This window comes from Bombina bombina, chromosome 1 (assembly GCF_027579735.1).
Source record: "Bombina bombina isolate aBomBom1 chromosome 1, aBomBom1.pri, whole genome shotgun sequence".
NCBI lineage: Eukaryota > Metazoa > Chordata > Amphibia > Anura > Bombinatoridae > Bombina > Bombina bombina.
In genome coordinates this window covers 1451076849-1451099812 of record NC_069499.1, presented here as the reverse complement: position 1 = coordinate 1451099812, position 22964 = coordinate 1451076849, and the positions used below count along the sequence as shown (strand labels likewise).

The window sequence follows — 22964 nt, the reverse complement described above, 5'->3', positions numbered from 1 at the left end:
CGCTGCTATCCCCCCAAATTTCTCTTTTCTTTGTTCTCATTACTCCATTCTAAATAGCCATCTTATCAAAAAAAATTGGTTGACGTTCTTAGTAATCCCATAAGGAACCACATACTATCATAGATCTTTACCTAACCATTCACTATCCCTCCCAACGAAGTCATTGCAGACATAGCTACCCCAGGTTTCTAAACTTGATATACAGATTTTATGTAATATGTCAGCATGTATTTTTTATATCTATGATTATATTCTCTGTTACTGTAAATGGACAAAAGTATATTGTTGTATTACCTGAAATCTCAATAAAAAAAAATATGTTTTATAAAATATAAAAAAACATTTAAAAATTTCATTTTTTTTATACTGGGTAAAAAACTATTTATTGTTACTAGAAGATAGTATGAGTCTAGTTCAATAGTTGCCTATTTTTTTAATAATTAGATTTTATATAGACCTATTTGAGCACTACGTTTTGAAGGTTTCTGGGTTAATAATAAAAAAAGAGCACAATAGTTAGGTACTAGAAACCAGTGCCACATCTGCTCAGTATTGGAACTAATACATTTTAAAATACTTCTTTGTTTTGCTTTGCCATTTAGGAAAAGATGTGTAGCAGGGTGCAATCCCAGCTCTGAAAATGAGAAGATTTTCAGAGCTACATTACATAAAAGGGGGGGGGGGGGCACAAAATAAATAATGAGAGCATAATGCAAAGTTCTTTTATCCCACAATGTGTTTACTGCCCATTTAATATATGAATAGGGTGAGCTCTGAGAAACTATTAAAAGGTACATTAAAGTAATTTATTTTTTGCAGCTTTGGGTCATTTAAAGTGCATTGCAGTTTGTTTTTGTAAAACAGATTATTTTTTATCCCTGTGAGGCTTGCCACAGTCCACCAATAAATAAATGAGAGATCTTATCAGCCAATGAGCAATCAGTCCTTAAAGGGACAGTATACACTCATTTTCATATAACTGCATGTAATAGACACTATTATAAAGAATAAGATTCACAGATACTGATATAAAAATCCAGTATAAAAACTGTTTAAAAACTTACTTAGAAGCTCTAATTTTAGGTCTGTTGAAAAGGTAGCTGGAAAGCCCACTGCAAGTGGGAAATAAGACACTCCCCCTTCTTTTGCATATGAAAAGACCCTCTACACAAACAGGAGCAAGCTGGAGTAGGTAGGTATTCTCATAAAACTTTGGGGCTTGGTTAGGAGTCTGAAAATCAGAGCAATGTTATTTAAAAATAAGCAAAACTATACATTTAAAAAAAAAAAAAAGAAAACTTTATGGGCTTTATAAATAGATAATCTGCAAAACATTTATGCAAAGAAAAAATGAGTGTATAATGTCCCTTTAAGGACCAGGTTACAAATCGGAATCTACGCAGTGGAACAGGAACACAGCCTTTCAAGTGTGACGAATAGTGGCATCGCCTCCGCCATGGACTTGAGAGAAGAAAGCAGACAGCGGAGCGAAATTTGACAACGCTGATTGCTTGAGGAGCTGTTAATATGAGTCGGGATGGTTTTGCAGAAAGACTCTCCCTGCATCTCCAGACTCTAACTTTCATCCAAGCCCTCACTGAGAGACTGACAGGATTACTTAAAACTCCTGTCCCATGCCGAAGAGTGCTACCCTCCATAAGAGACAAAAAACAAAAATTAAAAATTCTGACACGTCTCTGCCAACCTCCTGGGACAAAAGGCAAAGAATGACTGGGGGATGAGTGGGATGAGTATTTAAGCCTTTGACTGGGGTGTCTTTGCCTCCTCCAGGTGGCCAGGTTCTTATTTCCCAAAAGTAATGAATGCAGCTATGGACTCTTTCCAGTTATGAAGAAAAAGTATAGTAATATAACCATGTTGGTGAAGCAAAACTGGGGAATGGGTAATAAAGGGATTATATATCTTTTTAAACAATAACAATTCAAGAGTAGACTGTCCCTTTAATGAAGCTATGGTTTCTGGCACTTTGTACAAAGGATGCAGTAAATACTTACTTTAGGCTGTACTCTCTTGGATTAAAGTTCTGTTTCTTGCAGACCTCCTCCAGGACCTAAAATATATTATTACAATGATTGTTCTAAAAACATTACTAAATCAAATAAATAAATCACGGTCATTTACTACTAAAGAATAGATATTATTGGTAGCCATTTAATCTCATCCTGGTGTAAAATAATTAAACTACATACCCTTACTATTATGTAGCCATGATGAATCCTGGACAGCCATGCCCAATACAAAACTAACTGTATGTACAGTACACTACCCTTTTGCTATTGATAGCTTTTGAAGATTGGATTATATTATTTTAAATTGCTTGTTTTTTATGCCGCCAATTAAACACAACATTCCAAACGGAATGGCTATTACTAAAGGAATCCCAAATATTTTAAATGGATAGAATTAGTATTATAAATGTCAGAAATCAGATTTTATTATGACTTGGAGAGTGTGAATCAATTTGGTAAGTGTATGGTATTTCCTGCAATCACACAAACAATATTCTAATACCATACAAAACTAGGCTTAAAAGGCTTCAAATGTATTTTAATAGAAGTCGGGCTAAAATTCCTGCAGTTGTGGCCGCTTAGCTCCAGAGATCCGTCAAGCCTTACTCTTGGGGGGAAAAAGAGAGAGATGCACATATCTTGTGCCCCGATCTTCTGGATGCTGCTACCCCTTTACATATACTACATTATCCAGGTGTAGAATTGTGTTACAAGTACTGAGAAACCAATATAAACTCTATCCCAGATTATGAGACTTGTGTATTGACAAGTGATAGGTGTTTATTCCACCTTACTCTGGTTTTCATTTCAGTGTTGCCTTGGCAACAAAACAATGTATTTTATCTGATAAGAGAAAGAAAACATCAAAACAACATAAAGGGCTCGATTTGTCAAGCGAGGGTGGACAGGGGTGTTCATATAAAACATAATTTATGCTTACCTGATAAATTTATTTCTCTTGTAGTGTGTTCAGTCCACGGGTCATCCATTACTTATGGGATATATTCTCCTTCCCAACAGGAAGTTGCAAGAGGATCACCCAAGCAGAGCTGCTATATAGCGCCTCCCCTCACATGTCATATCCAGTCATTCGACCGAAACAAGACGAGAAAGGAGAAACTATAAGGTGCAGTGGTGACTGGAGTTATAATTTGAAAATTTAGAACCTGCCTTAAAAAGACAGGGCGGGCCGTGGACTGAACACACTACAAGAGAAATAAATTTATCAGGTAAGCATAAATTATGTTTTCTCTTGTTAAGTGTGTTCAGTCCACGGGTCATCCATTACTTATGGGATACCCATACCAAAGCTAAGTACACGGATGAAGGGAGGGACAAGGCAGGAACATTAAACAGAAGGAACCACTGCCTGTAGAACCTTTCTCCCAAAACCAGCCTCAGAAGAAGCGAAAGTGTCAAATTTGTAAAATTTAGAAAAAGTATGAAGTGAAGACCAAGTTGCAGCCTTGCAAATCTGTTCAACAGAGGCCTCATTCTTAAAGGCCCAGGTGGAAGCCACAGCTCTAGTGGAATGAGCTGTAATTCTTTCAGGAGGCTGCTGTCCAGCAGTCTCATAGGCTAAACGTATTATGCTACGAAGCCAAAAAGAGAGAGAGGTAGCCGAAGCCTTTTGACCTCTCCTCTGTCCAGAGTAAACGACAAACAGAGAAGAAGTTTGTCTAAAATCCTTAGTTGCCTGCAAGTAGAACTTCAGAGCACGGACCACGTCCAGATTATGCAAAAGACGTTCCTTCTTTGAAGAAGGATTAGGACATAAAGATGGAACAACAATCTCTTGATTGATATTCCTGTTAGAAACAACCTTAGGTAAAAACCCAGGTTTAGTACGCAGTACTATGTGACGGGTAAACTCAAAGCGCCAGCAAACACCTATGAGCCTGGAAGAGGTGAAGCCTAGCTCTCACCTAAAAAAACTACAAAGGGAAGGGATCCCAGGCGCCAACTGACGGAGGCTAGGTGTGAATAAAAGTAGTTTAATAGACTAGAACAATATACAATAAAAACAATATATAAAACAATATAAAGAATTCTCATGGATCCATGGTACAATAGCTTGTGTTATAATACAATAAAACACAGTTAAACACAATAAAAACGGGTATTAAATTGCTGAGCCAATGTTAACAGTGCTTTAGGTGGTACAGTCCATATAAAACAAATCGCTAGAGTAGGTTATCTACTCCAGTGGATTCAGGTGAGGACAAAAAAATAATCCAAATGTGTGACAAACCAATATGTGTCTTGGAGTGAAAAAGTAATAAAAAAAAATAATAATAATAATAATAATAATAATAAAAAATAGTGAAAAAATCCTAGTGTTCCAAATGAAAAAATTAGAAATGTGTACTTGAGGATAATCAAAGTGGGGATGGTGAAAAATAGATGGAAAAAATTGATTAGTAACAGTACGCCCAAAAAATAAAAGTCCAAAATACACACAATACGCAAAAATGTGCAAAAAAATTGGATATGTAGGTAAAAAATGAAATCCCACAAATCAAACAGTCAGTGTTAGTCTGTGTATAAAATAAACAAACAGGATTCCGTTGGAGAAGAGTGTGATCAACCACAAATTATAATAGATCCACAGTGTATGTCAGTGTTGGAGACTTGGGGCTACAGGCTCCTTAGTGCGGGGTATGCAGAATTGAGACAACGGTCTCTAAAAGTGGGGGGAAAAACTTCAAAGTGTATGAGAAGAAATCATCGAATCAAAGCCTGTAGAAAAAACAAACATAAAACAATGTGCAGAAAATCCAAAATAATCAGCTAGGATTGAAATTAAACTCACCAGTACGGGTCTACGTGTTTCGGCCCTTATAGGCCTTTATCAAGACTGATAAAGGCCTATAAGGGCCGAAACGCGTAGACCCGTACTGGTGAGTTGAGCAAATACCTCCGGGTGAAGTTCCCACTCTCCCGGATGAAAAGTCTGGCGACTTAGGAAATCCGCCTCCCAGTTCTCTACGCCTGGGATGTAAATCGCTGACAGGTGGCAAGAGTGAGACTCTGCCCAGCGAATTATCTTTGAGACTTCCAACATCGCTAGGGAACTCCTGGTTCCCCCTTGATGATTGATGTAAGCCACAGTCGTGATATTGTCCGACTGAAATCTGATGAACCTCAGTCTTGCTAACTGAGGCCAAGCTAGAAGAGCATTGAATATTGCTCTTAATTCCAGAATGTTTATTGGAAGGAGTTTCTCCTCCTGAGTCCACGAACCCTGAGCCTTCAGGGAATTCCAGACTGCTCCCCAGCCTAGAAGGCTGGCATCCGTTACAATCGTCCAATCTGGTCTGCGAAAGGTCATTCCTTTGGACAGATGAACCGGTGACAACCACCAGAGAAGAGAATCTCTGGTCTCCTGGTCCAGATTTAGCAAAGGGGACAGATCTGAGTAATCCCCGTTCCATTGACTGAGCATGCATAGTTGCAGCGGTCTGAGATGCAGGCGCGCAAATGGCACTATGTCCATTGCCGCGACCATTAAGCCGATTACCTCCATGCACTGAGCTACTGATGGGCTTGGAATGGAATGAAGGGCACGGCAAGCATTGAGAATCTTTGATAACCTGGACTCCGTCAGGTAAATCTTCATCTCTACAGAATCTATAAGAGTCCCTAGAAAAGGAACCCTTGTGAGTGGTAACAGAGAACTCTTTTCCACGTTCACTTTCCACCCATGCGACCTCAGAAATGCAAGAACTATCTCTGTATGAGACTTTGCATTCTGAAAACTTGACGCTTGTATCAGAATGTCGTCTAGGTACGGAGCCACCGCTATGCCTCGTGGTCTTAGTACCGCCAGAAGTGAGCCCAGAACCTTCGTAAAAATTCTCGGGGCCGTGGCTAACCCGAAGGGAAGAGCCACAAACTGGTAATGCCTGTCTAGAAAGGCAAACCTTAGGTACCGATAATGATCTTTGTGAATCAGTATGTGAAGGTAAGCATCCTTTAAGTCCACTGTGGTCATATATTGACCCTCTTGGATCATGGGTAGGATGGTTCGAATGGTTTTCATCTTGAACGATGGTACCCTTAGGAATTTGTTTAAGATCTTTAAGTCAAAGATTGGTCTGAAGGTTCCCTCTTTTTTGGGAACCACAAATAGATTTGAGTAAAATCCTTGTCCCTGTTCCGATCGCGGAACTGAGTGGGTCACTCCCATGATTAAGAGGTCTTGTACGCATTGTAGAAATGCCTCTCTCTTTACTAGGTTTGTTGATAACCTCGAAAGATGGAACCTCCTTTGTGGTGGAGAGGTTTTGAAATCCAGAAGGTATCCCTGAGATATAATCTTCAACGTCCAAGGATCCTGCACATCTCTTGCCAAAGCCTGGGCGAAGAGAGAAAGTCTGCCCCCCCACTAAATCCGTCTCCGGATAGGGGGCCCTGTCTTCATGCTGTCTTAGGGGCGGAAGTAGGCTTTCTGGCCTGCTTGCCCTTGTTCCGTGACTGGTTGCCTTTCCAACCCTGTCTGTAACGAGCAGTAGTTCCTTCCTGTTTTGGAGCGGAGGAAGTTGATGCTGCTCCTGCCTTGAAGTTACGAAAGGCACGAAAATTAGACTGTTTGGCCTTTGGTTTGGCCCTGTCCTGAGGAAGGGCGTGGCCTTTACCTCCCGTAATGTCAGCAATAATTTCCTTCAAGCCGGGCCCGAATAAGGTCTGCCCTTTGAAAGGAATGTTAAGTAGCTTAGACTTGGAAGTTACATCCGCTGACCAGGATTTAAGCCAGAGCGCTCTGCGCGCCTGTATGGCGAATCCGGAATTTTTAGCCGTAAGTTTGGTTAGATGTACTACGGCATCTGAAACAAACGCATTAGCTTGCTTAAGGGTTCTAACTTTGCTCAAAGCCTCATCCAATGGCTCTGTGCGAATCGCCTCTTCCAGAGACTCAAACCAGAATGCCACTGCAGCCGTGACAGGCGCAATGCATGCAAGAGGCTGCAAAATAAAACCCTGTTGAACAAACATTTTCTTAAGATAACCCTCTAATTTTTTATCCATTGGATCTGAGAAAGCACAGCTATCCTTCACCGGGATAGTGGTACGCTTGGCTAGAGTAGAAACTGCTCCCTCCACCTTAGGGACCGTCTGCCATAAGTCTCGTGTGGTGGCGTCTATAGGAAACATTTTTCTGAATATCGGGGCAAGGGAAAAAGGCACACCGGGTCTATCCCACTCCTTACTAATAATTTCTGTAAGTCTTTTTTGTATAGGAAAGACATCAGTACACACCGGTACCGCATAGTATCTATCCAACCTACACAATTTCTCTGGGATTGCCACCGTGTCGCAATCATTCAGAGCCGCTAATACCTCCCCTAGTAACACACGGAGGTTCTCAAGCTTAAATTTAAAATTTGAAATTTCTGAATCCGGTCTCCCCGGATCAGAACCGTCACCGACAGAATGAAGCTCACCGTCCTCATGTTCTGCAAATTGTGACGCAGTATCAGACATGGCTCTCGTGTCATCAGCGCGCTCTGTCCTTAACCCAGAGCTATCGCGCTTGCCCCTTAATTCGGGCATATTATATAATACTTCTTTCATAACATTAGCCATATCATGTAAAGTGATTTGTAAGGGCCTAGATGTACTTGGCGTCTCAATTCTACGCATCTCCCGAGCGGGAGACGCAGGTACTGACACGTGAGGAGAGTTAGGCGGCATAACTTCCCCCTCGTTGTCTGGTGATAGTTTCTCTATCGGTACAGATTGACTTTTATTCAAAGCAATATCAATACAATTGGTACACATCGTTCTATTGGGCTCCACATTGGCTTTTGAACATGATGAACAAACAGTTTCCTCTGAATCAGACATGTTTAAACAGACGTAGCAATGAAACTAGCAAGCTTGGAAATCACTTTCAATAAGTTTACAAGCAATATAAAAAACGCTGCAGCGCTTCAAAAATACAGATATAATTAAACAATTCTTAACAAGAAGTGTAATATTAGCAGAGGATTGCACCCATTAGCAAAAGGATGATTAACCCCTCAATACCCAAAACGGATAAAACGGATATCAATTAAGATTTAACGCTTTTAATCACAGTCAAGCACACTGTCACAGATCTGCTGTGACTGATTACCTCCCTCAAAAATGAATTTTGCAGACCCCTGAGCTCTCTAGAGACGTCCTGGATCAAGGAGGAAGAAGCAGGAAGACTGTGCTAGAATTATAACTGCGCAACAAGGCGCTAAAACAAGGTCCCTCCCACTCCTATCACAACAGTGGGAGCCCTGATATAACGGTTTCCATGCAGAAAATATATGTCAGCCATGTGGAAAAAAATCATGCCCAAAGAGATTTATCACCAAAGTACCTCACAAAAACGAATAACATGCCAGTAAACGTTTTATTAAAAAATAACATTTTCCAATGTCATGCAAAGTTATCACTAAGCCTGCTACCAGTCGCTACCACTGCAGATAAGGCTTAAGTATTATTTCAGTTTTAACAGTATTTTCTCAGTCAAATTCTAGTCCCTAGAAAATAACTTGACTGCGCATACATTTATCAGCCCGATACCAGTTGCCACTACTGCATTTAAGGCTGTACTTACATCATATGGTAACAGCAGTATTTTCTTAGTCAATTCCATTCCCAGAAAATAATGTACCGCACATACCTCATTTGCGGAGGACCCCGCATGCTATTCCCATTTTCTGAAGTTACCCCACTCCTCAGAATGTCGAGAACAGCCAGTGGATCTTAGTTACGCCTGCTAAGATCATAGAAAAAAAAACGCAGGCAGTTTCTTCTTCCAAATACTGCCTGAGATAGAAAAACAGCACACTCCGGTGCCATTTAAAATAACAAACTTTTGATTGAAGAATAGTTAAGTAAAAACTCCAGCTCCTCTCGCGACCTCCTTCTTTGTTGAGGGTTGCAAGAGAATGACTGGGTATGACATGTGAGGGGAGGAGCTATATAGCAGCTCTGCTTGGGTGATCCTCTTGCAACTTCCTGTTGGGAAGGAGAATATATCCCATAAGTAATGGATGACCCGTGGACTGAACACACTTAACAAGAGAAAGCAATCCGCTGCCGGAATTTACCATTGCATGCGAGCGCTATTTTGCACTTGAGTGCAACACTGCCCCTGCCCGTGCATAGCCAATCATTAGCGGGCAGGAGCTGTCAGTCAATCACCCCGGTCGGATGCGATCGGGGATATTGAGGTGGAGAAGAGGATAGGAAACAATGGTCTGATAAGAACCTGCAGTCGTAGGGGAGGAGAAGGCTTGATAAATCGAGCCCAAAAAGTCAAAACTAAACAAACACAAAACCCCAGATTTTTCTTTTGAGATTCAGCCCTTACCACAGCATACAATAAAATAAAAAAAGTTTCCAATTTACTTCTATTATCAAAATGGCTTAGTTCTTGTGGTATTCTTTGTTGAAATTATACCTAGGCGAGTAGCGTAAATATGTATGAACACTACATAAGCAGGAAAAAGTGCTGCCATCTAGTGCTCTTGTAAATGCATAACATTCTTCCACAACTGCTGCAGACACGTGCACAGTCACTACTGAGCTTACCTTCCTGATTTTAAACAAAGGATAGCAAGAGAATGAAGAAAATTTGAAAGTGGAAGTAAACTCTAAAGTTGATTAATAACTGCATGCTCTATCTGAATCATGAAAGAAAAAAACTGGGGTTTCATATCCCTTAAAATTCATAGTTCAAACTGAGCAGGGAATTTTAAGAGAATTTGCAATTTATTTCTGTTATCAAATTTATATTGTTCTCTTTTTTATTCTTTTTATTGGAACACAGAAAAATCAAAATAACAATGGTCATTATAGACAAGAAAACAGTAATAATCAAGTTATATGAACAGCAACATTTGGATTTTCAGGATACGAATGTTAGAATTAAACCAAGCAAAAATAAATAAACTTATATACTTCAATAACTTTATATCTTATACCTTAAATCTTCATAATACCTTATTGTGTATTGTCTATATTTCTAGTGATATATAAAGTAAACAGATTAGAACAAATTCTAATCAAACACATATGGGTGCAAAAGGGAAACCATCCCAAATCAACCTATCACTTTGAAGAAAACAAACAAAACCTAAGCAAATCTTCTCCCCTTCTATCTAAACCCCTCTGTCACTATTAAATACAATTTAAGGGATACCATCCTGAATCTGTAAGAATGATATTTCCCCCTTATCGTCTAACTTTCTCACAAAATTAGAAATCTGAAACGGTAAAAAGAAATTGTAACTTACCATTAGGGCGTATTTGTTTAATCAACCTATACCATTTTTAAAATATTTGTCTACACTCTTTCCAAAAGAAATGGATGCATCATATTGTTCTCTAATTGCCTGTATTTGTATCTTAGTTATAAGCTTTGGAATATTAGGCACTTGTCTGGATTTCCAATTTCTTAAAGTGAAGGTCAATTTAGATGAATCGGTGCCCGGTTTTTAATAATACTATTAAAAACAAGGGCACTTTAATTAATCAAAATAGACATTTAACTCGTTTTCTTCAAAAACGTACCTTTTAATCCTGACAGCCGCTGCAGCGCTTCCTCCGCCCGTCGCAAGCCCTCTTCACAGGTCCAAAATGACAAATCCGGCTTCCTCCAATCATGTAGTTGCCTCAGGCCATGATTCCCCCAGGGAGAAACCGTGATTGGAGGAGGACTGATCCGTCATTTTGACGTATGAAGAGGCTTCCGACGGCCGGGGGAATCGCTGGAGTGGCTGTCAGGATTAAAAGGTAAGTTTTTGAAGAAAACGAGTGAGGCATCAATTTTGATGAATTAAAGTGCCCTTGTTTTTAATAGTATTATTAAAAACCAGGCACCGATTAATCTAAATTGACCTTCACTTTAACATCTGTCTAAATCGTGTTCCCTATTATTCATCCTTCCATATAAAAATAAAACATGTTCTTTCTTTAGTATAATCTTAACGTTTTAACGCCGTTATGCCGTTCTATTCCGTCATAATTACACTGGGCTTTAAAGCCGTTATGACGGAATAGAACGTCATATCAAACGGCTGTCCTGAAGCCTTCTGCGCTTCAAGGACTTGATCGCGGTCTGGAGGGCGTTCCTAGGGTTGTAGGGACGCCCCCCAGATGCGATCCAATAATTGAAATCTCGCGATCGTATGCACGATCGCGTAGTTTCAATTTGTCTACATCGGAACAGGTGTTCCGATGTAGACACTTTTACACTGTCACGAAAGGGTTAAATTTCAAAATGTTTGTAGCCAAAAAAGGACTCTCTTCCAAAAAGTATGTATTTTGGACAGTTACATAGCAGATGTGTAGCTACATTACATTTTTCTCTTGATATTGATTGTTGAAAAACATACATAGTCAGGATTAGCAATGCACTACTGTATCTAGCTGGTTAGCAGTGGTTACACACATATGCCCCTTCCACTGATGCCCTGGAGCTGACTTTGACTGTTTAATCCTTTTGCAGAGCTTAAATCAGACGGTAAAGTCAAAATTAAAGGGACATGAAACCCATTTTTTTTTTCATGATTCACATAGAACATAAACTTTTAAATAACTTTCCTGTATACTTTATCAAATTTGTTTTATTTGCTCAGTATCCTCTGTTTAAGGAGAAGTAATGCAATGCTGGGAGCTACCTGAACACATCAAGATTAGCCAATGACAAGAGGTATATATATATATATATATATATATATATATATATATATATATATATATATATATATATGTGCAGCCACCAATCAGCATCTAGTCCTGGAGCCTACCTGGGTTTGCTTTACAAGAAAGAATATCAAGAGAACATTCCTGATTCTGATTGTTTATTCCATTTTAAAGTTGCATTGTACACTAGATTTTTCTTTGCATAAATGTTTTGTAGATGATCCATTTATATAGCCTATCCGGGTATGATAAAAATGTATCGTTTTGCTTACTTTTAAATAACATTGTGCTGATTTTCAGACTCCTAACCAAGCCCCAAAGTTTTAGATGTATACTGATGTATACAGACTTCAGACTGTTTCAGTTTGTATAATGGGTCTTTTCATATGCATGGGAGGGGTAAGGGTTCTGCTATTAGCCCCTTTCAGTGGGTGTCCCAGGCTAATCTCATCAACAGTACTAAATTGTGAGCTTCTAAGTAAGTTTTTAAAAGGTTTTTATACTGGATTTTTATAGCAGTATCTGTGCATATTATTCTTTATAGTAGTGACTATTACATGCAGTTAAATGAAAATTGGTGCATTCTGCCCCTTTAAACAACTTTCCAATTTATTTACAATATCAAACTTGCTTAATTCGTGTTGCAGAGTAAACCTAGGTTAGTTCTGACTACTTTAGGATTGTGAATGTATCTTTAGCAATCTATGGCTGCAGTGTTTGAAGCAATGTTTCTAGTAATGTTCTGCAAAGTGGCTAACATTGCTGCCACAGAGAACTAAGGACACATGCACACTTCTGAAGTCCTCTGAGTCCACCTTGGTTTAGTCACCAACAAATTTTACAAAGAAAATTAAGCAAATTTGATCAAAGAATTAAAGGGACAGTCTAGTCCAAAATAAACTTTCATGATTCAGATAGGGGATGTAATTTTAAACAACTTTCCAATTTTCTTTTATCACCAATTTTGTTTTCTTCTTTGGTATTCTTAGTTGAAAGCTAAACCTAGGAGGTTCTTACGTTAATTTCTTAGACCTTGAAGGCCGCCTCTAAGCTGAATGCATTATGACCGTTTTTCACCACTAGATGGTGTTAGTTCATGTGAGCCATATAGATAACACTGTGCTCACGCACGTGGAGTTAACTAGGAGTAAGCACTGATTGGCTAAAATGCAAGTCTGTCAAAAGAACTGAAATAAGGGGCAGTCTGTAGAGGCTTAGATATAAGATAATCACAGAGGTAAAAAAATGTATTAATATAACTTTGTTAGTTATGCAAAACTAGGGAATAGGTAAAATAGGGATTATCTTTTAAAACAATAAAAATTCTAGTGTAGACTGTACCTTTAAGTAAGTTGTTTAAAACTGCATTCTCTAAAGACCACAAGTTTAATTTTGACTTTACTGACACTTTAAAGACATAGGTTATATACAAGAAAAAAATTCAATAAAACGTTCTAGCAGATTGAAGAATATGTATTCTTTTTGCAAGTTTATGTCCCTTTAATACAGTAAGTCTTTAGTACTGGAGAGTGATATAATATTGTAAAACAAACATATATTTTACATTTTTGTGCAAATTAGCACCTCTAGTGACTTTTGCCCGAAAGTAAAGAGAGACCTAGATCAAGAAAAGAAAGGTGCATTGGGGAAAATCTATACCTACTCAATTGACCCCTGCAGGGGCAGAACTCCACAAACTGTGTAGCAGCTAGTATAAGCAACAGGGAGAATGACATAAGATGAGATACAGATTTTAAAATGACAGTCAAGTCCAAAAAAAACTTTCATGTTTCAAATAGGGCATGTAATTTTAAACAACTTTCCAGTTTACTTTTATCACCAATTTTGCTTTGTTCTCTTGTTATTCTTAGTTGAAAGCTAAACCTAGGAGGTTCATATGCCAAATTTCTTAGACCTTGAAGGCCGCCTCTAATCTAAATGCATTTTGATAGTATTTCACCACTAGAGGGCATTAGTTAATGTATTTCATATAGATAACATTGAGCTCATGCACATGAATTTACCATGGAGACAGCTCTGATTGGCTTAAATGCAAGTCTGTCAAAAGAACTGAAATAAGGGGGCAGTCTGCTGAGGTAAAACGTGTATACAGTAATTATAACTGTGTTGGTTATGCAAAACTGGGGAATTGGTAATCAAAAGATTATCTATCTTTTAAAACAACAAAAAATCTGGTGTCGACTGTCCCTTTAATAAAAATCTATATTAACTAAATACAATAAGTCTCAAAAAGTTACCTGTTGCTGAAAATCTGGTTGCATAATAGCATGTATTTAAATAATTACATTATTTGTATCTCCAATATACCAGAACAAATTGCTCCCTTTCATACAACAGTAACAGGGTCCAAGGTGGAATAATTCTTCATGTCTAACCTTAGTTTATTCTGGAGACACTAGATATAACTCAAACATAGATATGGATATAGATGAACCACTGGGCCAAACAAGTTTGCTGACTGAATAGTGAAACAAGATTTTAAGAAAACAGTCTGTATTGCAGCTCTTCTTCCTGAACAGTAACAACAGCTGATTACAGGAAAGCCTTCTGTTAAAGAGACAGTCTACACCAACATTTTTAATACTTAAAAAGATAACCCCTTGATTACCCATTCCCCAGTTTTGCATAACCAACACTGTTATAGTAATACACTTTTTTACCTCTGTGATCACCTTGTAGCTAAGCCTCTGTAGACTGCTCACTTATTAAAAGTGCTTTTGACAGACATCCATTTAGCCAATCTGTGCTCATTCATAAATAACTACACGGGAGTTAGCACAGCGTTATCTATATGACACACATGAACTACCGCTGTGAAAAACTGTCAAAATGCACTGAGATAAGAGGCAGGCTTCAAGGGCTTAGGAATTATCATAGGAGTCTAGGTAGGTTTAGCTTTCAACAAAGAATACCAAGAGAACAAAGCAAATTTGAGGATATCCGTAAATTAGAAAGCTGTTTAAAATTGCATGTCCTATCTGAAACATGAAAGTTTAGTTTTAACTTAAATGTCCCTTTAACAAAAAACCTGCACAATCAAGACCTGACAATAAAAGAATACACCTTAAAGGGTCATTATTTTAGTTATTGCGTCTAAAAAAAAATAATCTAAATGCATTGTAGCAGTAGCTTCCAGCTAAGAATAGTACTCTTCCCCATGAGCTACTAGCTCCAAAAAAATCCCAAATCATGACCATTGCCCACTCCTAAATCCTCCTTGATTCCCAGAACACTGTGCGAGTAGGTCTCCCAGGATCCTTTGCAACTAACCTGTAACAACGGAGTCCTTGCTGTCACTTTGACAGTCTGCCGTCTCCCGTTCGGTGCTAGCACCGTCACCCCGGGCCCTCCAGCCGCCATCTTGCGTGACGTCACGATGCTTTTCACTCAGCTTTATTGGGATAAAAAACACGAACATCATACCTGCATAATACAATCCTGTTACTAAATGATATACTACTACACACATATACATGTCATGTGCTTTCGGCGGCTTATAACATATACAAATACTGTACCCAGGGTATCTGTTAGATATATCATACACTTAAGAGCCCTGAAAAGAAATCGCACTCGTTAATAGTGAGCTTAACCTTTAGGAGATCATGGAGCGTGTGACAGGGCAGAGAGGATTCTAGAGAGCACTATCACAGCACTATTTAGATACCTGCTTGATTAAAACGGCTCAGGGAAACAAACTGTCATCTACAACGCACGTGATGCTGACAGCTATAATAGTGTCAGCAAAGCCGCTCGGGGGTATTTGTGTTAACAATCAGCTGAACAGACACAGAACCACTCATGTCATAAGCACAAACACCTACAACAGCAACATGTTCAGTCTACATGAGTTCAAAAAGCCGAATAGTTTATGTTATGTATAAAACAAAAATGTGTTATAAAAAAGATTATTTTTTTTTACTAGAAGTATTTATGCAGCATTATTAACATCTGTTACTGTGAGATTGCCTCCCCAAAACAAGATGTCTTTTATGTCTGATGTGATACACAATAAAAATATATAACCAAAAAAACTGCATAAAGATCACTTTTATAGTAGCATTGATTGTATAGAAAGAGAATGGACGGTCGCCATAAAGCAGTTTAGACACATGCATCACTTGTCAACAGGAATGGAATAATCAGTGTTCATGCTGTGAAATCAGCTATGGCATATTCATATATTTTAAAACCAATTGTGGTTGGTTCTGAAGGTAAACATTGAAGCAGTTTCTAAAAAGAATGGAACCAACCATAACAAGGAAATAACACTTGGAGAATTATTAAAGGGATACTAAACCCAATTATTTTCTTTCATGATTCATATAGAGCATGAGATTTTAAGCACCTTTCTAATTTACTCCTATTATTAATTTTTCTTTGTTCTCATGCTACCTTGATTTGAAAAAGCAGTACTGTAAGCTTTAGAGCCAGACCATTTTTTGTTCAGCACCTGGGTAGCACTTGCTGATTTGTGGCTAAATGTAGCAAACCAATCAGCAAGCTCTACCAAGGTGCTGAACAAAAAATGGGCAGACTCCTAACTATTTATTACTGCTTTTTCAAATCAAGATAACATGAGAACAAAGAAAAATTGATAATAGGAGTAAATTAGAAAGTTGCTTAAAATTGCATGCTGTATCTGAATCATGAAAGAAAAAATGTGGGGTTAGTATCCCTTTAATTGTGAAAAGAAGCCGTTATCTTTTAAAGTCAAGAGAACACAGATGTATCATATGACAAAACAACCATGGGTAGTGGTAACTTGATGTCAGTCAGCTCAAAAATGTTTTAGAGAATCTATAATAGATACAATAGATGAAGCACAAAAAGAGAATAGTGACATCTGTCATGATGTGTGGCATAATGGAAGATATGATGAACTGATAAAACATAAGAAGGATCTGTTATCAAAAATAATAGATGAGGAAAATCTGAATTGGTAGGAATTTCAAAGGAAATGCAGTACCTTAATAAAGGGCCAGTAAAGCCAAAATTAAACTTTAATGAATTGGATAGAGCATGACATTTTATTTAACCCCTTAAAGACCAATGACGATCTTATTCCGTCATGAAACAACTGAGCAGACTGAAGCTGTGTCCTTAACAACTTTCCAATTTACCTCTGTTATCAGTTCTCTTGCTATCCTTTGTTAAATAGTAATCTCAGATGAGCTCAGGACGTGCATGTGTGTCTAGCCATCTGGCAGCAACATTGTTTATAGCAATGTCACACAAACACTGCTGCCATAGACTGCCAACATGTGTGCACCCTCTTGAGCTCCTTTCAGCCTGCTAAGCTTTACTTTTTAACAAAGGATATCAAAAGAACAAATTTGATAATAGAAGTAAATTAGAATCATTTTAAAGGACATGCTCTATCTGAATGATTAAAGTATAATTTTTACTTTACTGTCCCTTTAAGAACTGTATATGTTCCCTACTAGGCAGGTTAAAAGGCAAATTTATTCAGTCTTCATGCATAGAGCATGTACTCTGGGGTTCTTTCTGCCGTTCTGGTGTAGCTACAGTTATATAATTTAGGAAAAAAAATTGAGATTGAAACAGACATAGTAACATTAGGTTAAAAAAAAGTAAATTTAGTCAACCCCTGGCCTTCCACCCACAGATTTGTGTCATTGTGTTGTACAGCCATGTTGTATCACCATATTGAAAAAAGTTGCATGCTCATACAAAGAAAACATGCATACACTACATAGGGTTGCCACCTCAGCCATGTTTTCCTGGACACGTATGAGTTACACATGCTGCAGGGTGTGTAGGGAGGAACATGTATTGTGTTTCTGGACAGTACTATTTATATTCCTCCTTGCACACCCTGCAGCATGTGTAACTTATAAGTGTTCTGTATTTTAAGGAACAGGTGGCAACCCTAACACTACATGTCTTTACACTGCCAGCCAGAGGGCCAGAAGTAGCGTTTTCTTATAGAAAACAAGTGGGCTGCCAGGTGAGCCAATGACAATGCTGACCCAGTCATATTGTTCATATAAAGAGCACTGGTTTGCAGTTCTTATCTGTTTAAGCCACTTAGCGAAATGTATGTAACAGGGTTAGCCTTGATAAGTCTGTGGTGTGCCTTTTCAAATCTGTGAAGTAGAAAATCCTTTATTTTCAGAGCTAAATTTTATTGCAAAGTTCTTTTACTTTTGCACAACTAAACCTTTTATGCTAAAATGTCAAGATGTTTACTGTTTGACCCTTTTAAAAGAAATTTTTTAAATAAATAAAGGATATGGATAACATTTTAACAAAGGTACAGAACATTTGGTGGTGTGCAGAAGCTGAAAGTTCAGTGATAAAATACAAAGGAGGTGCAATCTAAATCAAAGCAGGTTAAAGTGAAGGTAAACTTAATAAGCGCCGTTCCTCCGCACGCCATAGTCCTCAGTTAATTGACAGATGACTCATCTGCAATTCACTAATCGTTGTTTCCCCCCGGGGGCCTTGATGTTTGTGCAAAGGGACTGAGGACTATGGCGGGCAGAGGAACAGCGCTTATCATTCCGGCATTAAAATGTAAAAATCTAAGAAGATCAGGATAAATTACAGATTTCATGAAAGAAAGTCTCACTAATTTTTTAAATTATATCTTATGACTTGAGCGAGTACGCTCAAATTTACCTTCACTTTAATTTGTAGTAGTGCTTTTTACTCTCAGGACCTGCTTGAACAGATGTTGAAAGGGATAACTGAACCCAATCTTTTTTTCTTTAATAATTGAGATAGAGCATATCATTTTAAACAACTTTCTAATTTACTCCTATTATCAATTTTTCTTCATTCTCTTGGTACCTTAATTTGAAAAAAGAAGAAATGTAAGCATAGGACCCAGCCCATTTTTAGTTCTGAGCCCTGGATAGCACTTGCTGATTGGTGGCTACATTTTGCCACCAATCAGCTAGCGCTACCCAGGTGCTGAACCAAAGATGTGCCGGCTTGTAAACTTACATTTATGATTTTTCAAATAAAGATACCAATAGAACGGAGAAAATTTTGATAATAGGAGTAAATTAGAAAGTTGCTTAAAATCATATGCTCTATCTGAATTATGAAAGAAAAAAATTGGGTTCAGTATCCTTTTAATATAGTTATAGTCAATCTTTTTGTTTTTAAAATGACCCTTTTGAAGAATTTTCTATATATAACTGATATGTTAATAATTTCACTGGACCCCAGACAGTGAGTAATTAGTCATATAAAAAGATTAGGATATGTTGTATTACATCCCTTGAGGGTTATCTGCCTTACAATTTGTGATGCAAATTCATGTTTATACATCAACATAGTACATAATGAGATAAGAGAATGCTCATTGTCCCACACAACAAATGCTTTGACATTCAGTTGTAATACAACAGTCTCCCCACTGTACATTCTGAGCTGGAGGTGGCACATTATTATGTAAAAATAAAATGACCTACTTTGTTATTTTATTTAAAAACAAATCTGTGCTTAACCTCTGCAAAGAGTTTTAACACATAGATGAAAAAAATAAAGAAAAAAAATGCATTTCTAAGCACAGTGCGTCATTACTATAGATTAGGATACTGCTGGCGGACCAATCAGAACCACCATGCATACGTATACTTTAGTTACTGCTGAGGGCAAATCTGTGTCTTTGACTGCGTGTTAAACCGCTTAGGAGAGTTTAACGCATATTATGATAAGGGAATTTGTTTAAACATCTTCCTTTAACCCCTTCCTGCCTGTACTAATTTGTTACATCTCAAAAGTTCAGATGTAAACAAATTAGTAAAAAATTTAAATCAAGCCATCGTACATGTGATTGCGTGATTTCAATTATGCGATCGGGTCTGGAGGGAGTGCCTCTGACACTAGGCGCACCCTCCAGTCCGCGTTCCCAGTTAGTAAGCCATAGCTGCTTCAGTACAGCAGAACGGCTAGGATGTTCCATGCCGTCCTAACGGCGCTAAAGCCCAGCACACTTAGGACGGCATGGAACGTCCTAACGGCGTAAAGGGGTAAACTGCAGACCTACATCAAGATTTCCTAACACAGGCAAAGCACATACATTAAACATGGATACATCATTAAACTTTACATTAAAACGTTTTTTTAAATACTTAACTTTTTCTTTAGGAAACCCAAACCGGCGATCCTCTGCCCGCAGCTCCTCTGTACTAAGCACAGCAATGACGAAACCGGCTTCCTCCAATAATGGCGTGCACCCTGAGGCGTCCAGCTCATGAGGTCACACCGTGATTGGAGGAAGCCAGTTTCGTCATCAATATGCTAAGTACAGCGGGAGGATCGCCAGTCTGGGTTTCCTAAAGAAAAAGGTAAGTATTTTTAAAAAAACGCTTGAAATGTCAATTTTAATGAAGGAAAGTCCCCCCGTTTTTAATAGTATTGTTAAAAACCGGGCACTCATTCATTCAAATTTACATTCACTTTAACGTTATTCTAAGCAGTTACAATTTACAGAATGTATATTGTACAATCATAGGGTCGTTTAAAAATACTCTTGGAATTATTAAAAAAAAAATCTAAAACTATCCTGTTTAAAGATTCTATAAAACCACCATTTGATTACAAACAAAAGTTGTTTTTCTCATTTAAACCCTGACTGTATGAAATATACAAATAACTTCCACTGCATCTACACTGTGTGGACAAAAAAAAAAGAAGCTACTATTAGTTACATTAGCTGGATACACACATAGCTGGCATAGCACTACACTGTGTGATTACATTGCTGCTCAATCACATACACTACACGGATACACACATACTTTACCTGCTTAATCACATACACTACACGGATACACACATACTGTACCTGCTTAATCACATACACTGAACGGATACACACATACTTTACCTGCTTAATCACATACACTACACGGATACACACATACTGTACCTGCTTAATCACATACACTGAACGGATACACACATACTGTACCTGCTTAATCACATACACTACACAGAGACACACATACTGTACCTGCTTAATCACATACACTGAACGGATACACACATACTGTACCTGCTTAATCACATACACTACACAGAGACACACATACTGTACCTGCTTAATCACATACACTGAACGGATACACACATACTGTACCTGCTTAATCACATACACTACACAGAGACACACATACTGTACCTGCTTAATCACATACAATACACAGATACACACATACTGTACCTGCTTAATCACATACACTACACGGATACACACATACTGTACCTGCTTAATCACATACACTACACGGATACACACATACTGTACCTGCTTAATCACATACACTACACGGATACACACATACTTTACCTGCTTAATCACATACACTACACGGATACACACATACTGTACCTGCTTAATCACATACACTACACGGATACACACATACTGTACCTGCTTAATCACATACACTACACGGATACACACATACTGTACCTGCTTAATCACATACACTACACGGATACACACATACTTTACCTGCTTAATCACATACACTACACGGATACACACATACTGTACCTGCTTAATCACATACACTACACGGATACACACATACTGTACCTGCTTAATCACATACACTACACGGATACACACATACTGTACCTGCTTAATCACATACACTACACGGATACACACATACTGTACCTGCTTAATCACATACACTACACGGATACACACATACTGTACCTGCTTAATCACATACACTACACGGATACATACATACTGTACCTGCTTAATCACATACACTACACGGATACACACATACTGTACCTGCTTAATCACATACACTACACGGATACACACATACTGTACCTGCTTAATCACATACACTACACGAATACACACATACTGTACCTGCTTAATCACATACACTACACGGATACACACATACTGTACCTACTTAATCACATACACTACACGGATACACACATACTGTACCTGCTTAATCACATACACTACACGGATACACACATACTGTACCTGCTTAATCACATACACTACACGGATACACACATACTGTACCTGCTTAATCACATACACTACACGGATACACACATACTGTACCTGCTTAATCACATACACTACACGGATACACACATACTGTACCTGCTTAATTACATACACTACACGGATACACACATACTGTACCTGCTTAATCACATACACTACACGGATACACACATACTGTACCTGCTCAATAACATACACTACACCTATACACACATACTGTACCTGCTTAATCACATACACTACACGGATACACACATACTGTACCTGCTTAATCACATACACAACACGGATACACACATACTGTACCTGCTTAATCACATACACTACACAGATACACACATACTGTACCTACTTAATCACATACACTACACGGATACACACATACTGTACCTGCTTAATCACATACACAACACGGATACACACATACTGTACCTGCTTAATCACATACACTACACGAATACACACATACTGTACCTGCTTAATCACATACACTACACGGATACACACATACTGTACCTGCTTAATAACATACACTATGCAGATACACACATACTGTACCTGCTTAATCACATCCACTACACGGATACACACATACTGTACCTGCTTAATCACATCCACTACACGGATACACACATACTGTACCTGCTTAATCACACTACACGGATATACACATACTGTACCTACTTAATCACATACACTACACAGATACACACATACTGTACCTGCTTAATCACATACACTACACGGATACACACATACTGTACCTGCTTAATCACATACACTACACGGATACACACATACTGTACCTGTTTAATCACATACACTACACAGAAACACACATACTGTACCTGCTTAATCACATACACTACACAGATACACACATACTGTACCTGCTTAATTACATACACTACACGGATACACACATACTGTACCTGCTTAATCACATACACTACATGGATACACACATACTGTACCTGCTCAATAACATACACTACACCTATACACACATACTGTAACTGCTTAATCACATACACTACACGGATACACACATACTGTAACTGCTTAATCACATACACAACACGGATACACACATACTGTACCTGCTTAATTACATACACTACACGGATACACACATACTGTACCTGCTTAATCACATCCACTACACGGATACACACATACTGTACCTGCTTAATGAC

The 22964-nt window shown here is 38.2% G+C and overlaps 1 protein-coding gene across 1 annotated transcript in view; it reads right to left on the bottom strand.

Annotated features, from left to right (window-relative positions):
• The window catches only part of ASPSCR1 (ASPSCR1 tether for SLC2A4, UBX domain containing), a 130929-nt gene extending 115800 nt beyond the window's left edge, over window positions 1-15129 (bottom strand). The window contains exons 1-2 of the mRNA XM_053705640.1: window positions 15009-15129; window positions 2016-2071 (exon numbers count right to left, since the gene is read on the bottom strand). Of these exons, the coding sequence (XP_053561615.1) occupies window positions 2016-2071; window positions 15009-15098 (146 nt within the window). The 5' untranslated portion in view covers window positions 15099-15129. The remainder of the gene's footprint in view (window positions 1-2015; window positions 2072-15008) is intronic.
• Window positions 15130-22964: the final 7835 nt, after the last annotated feature.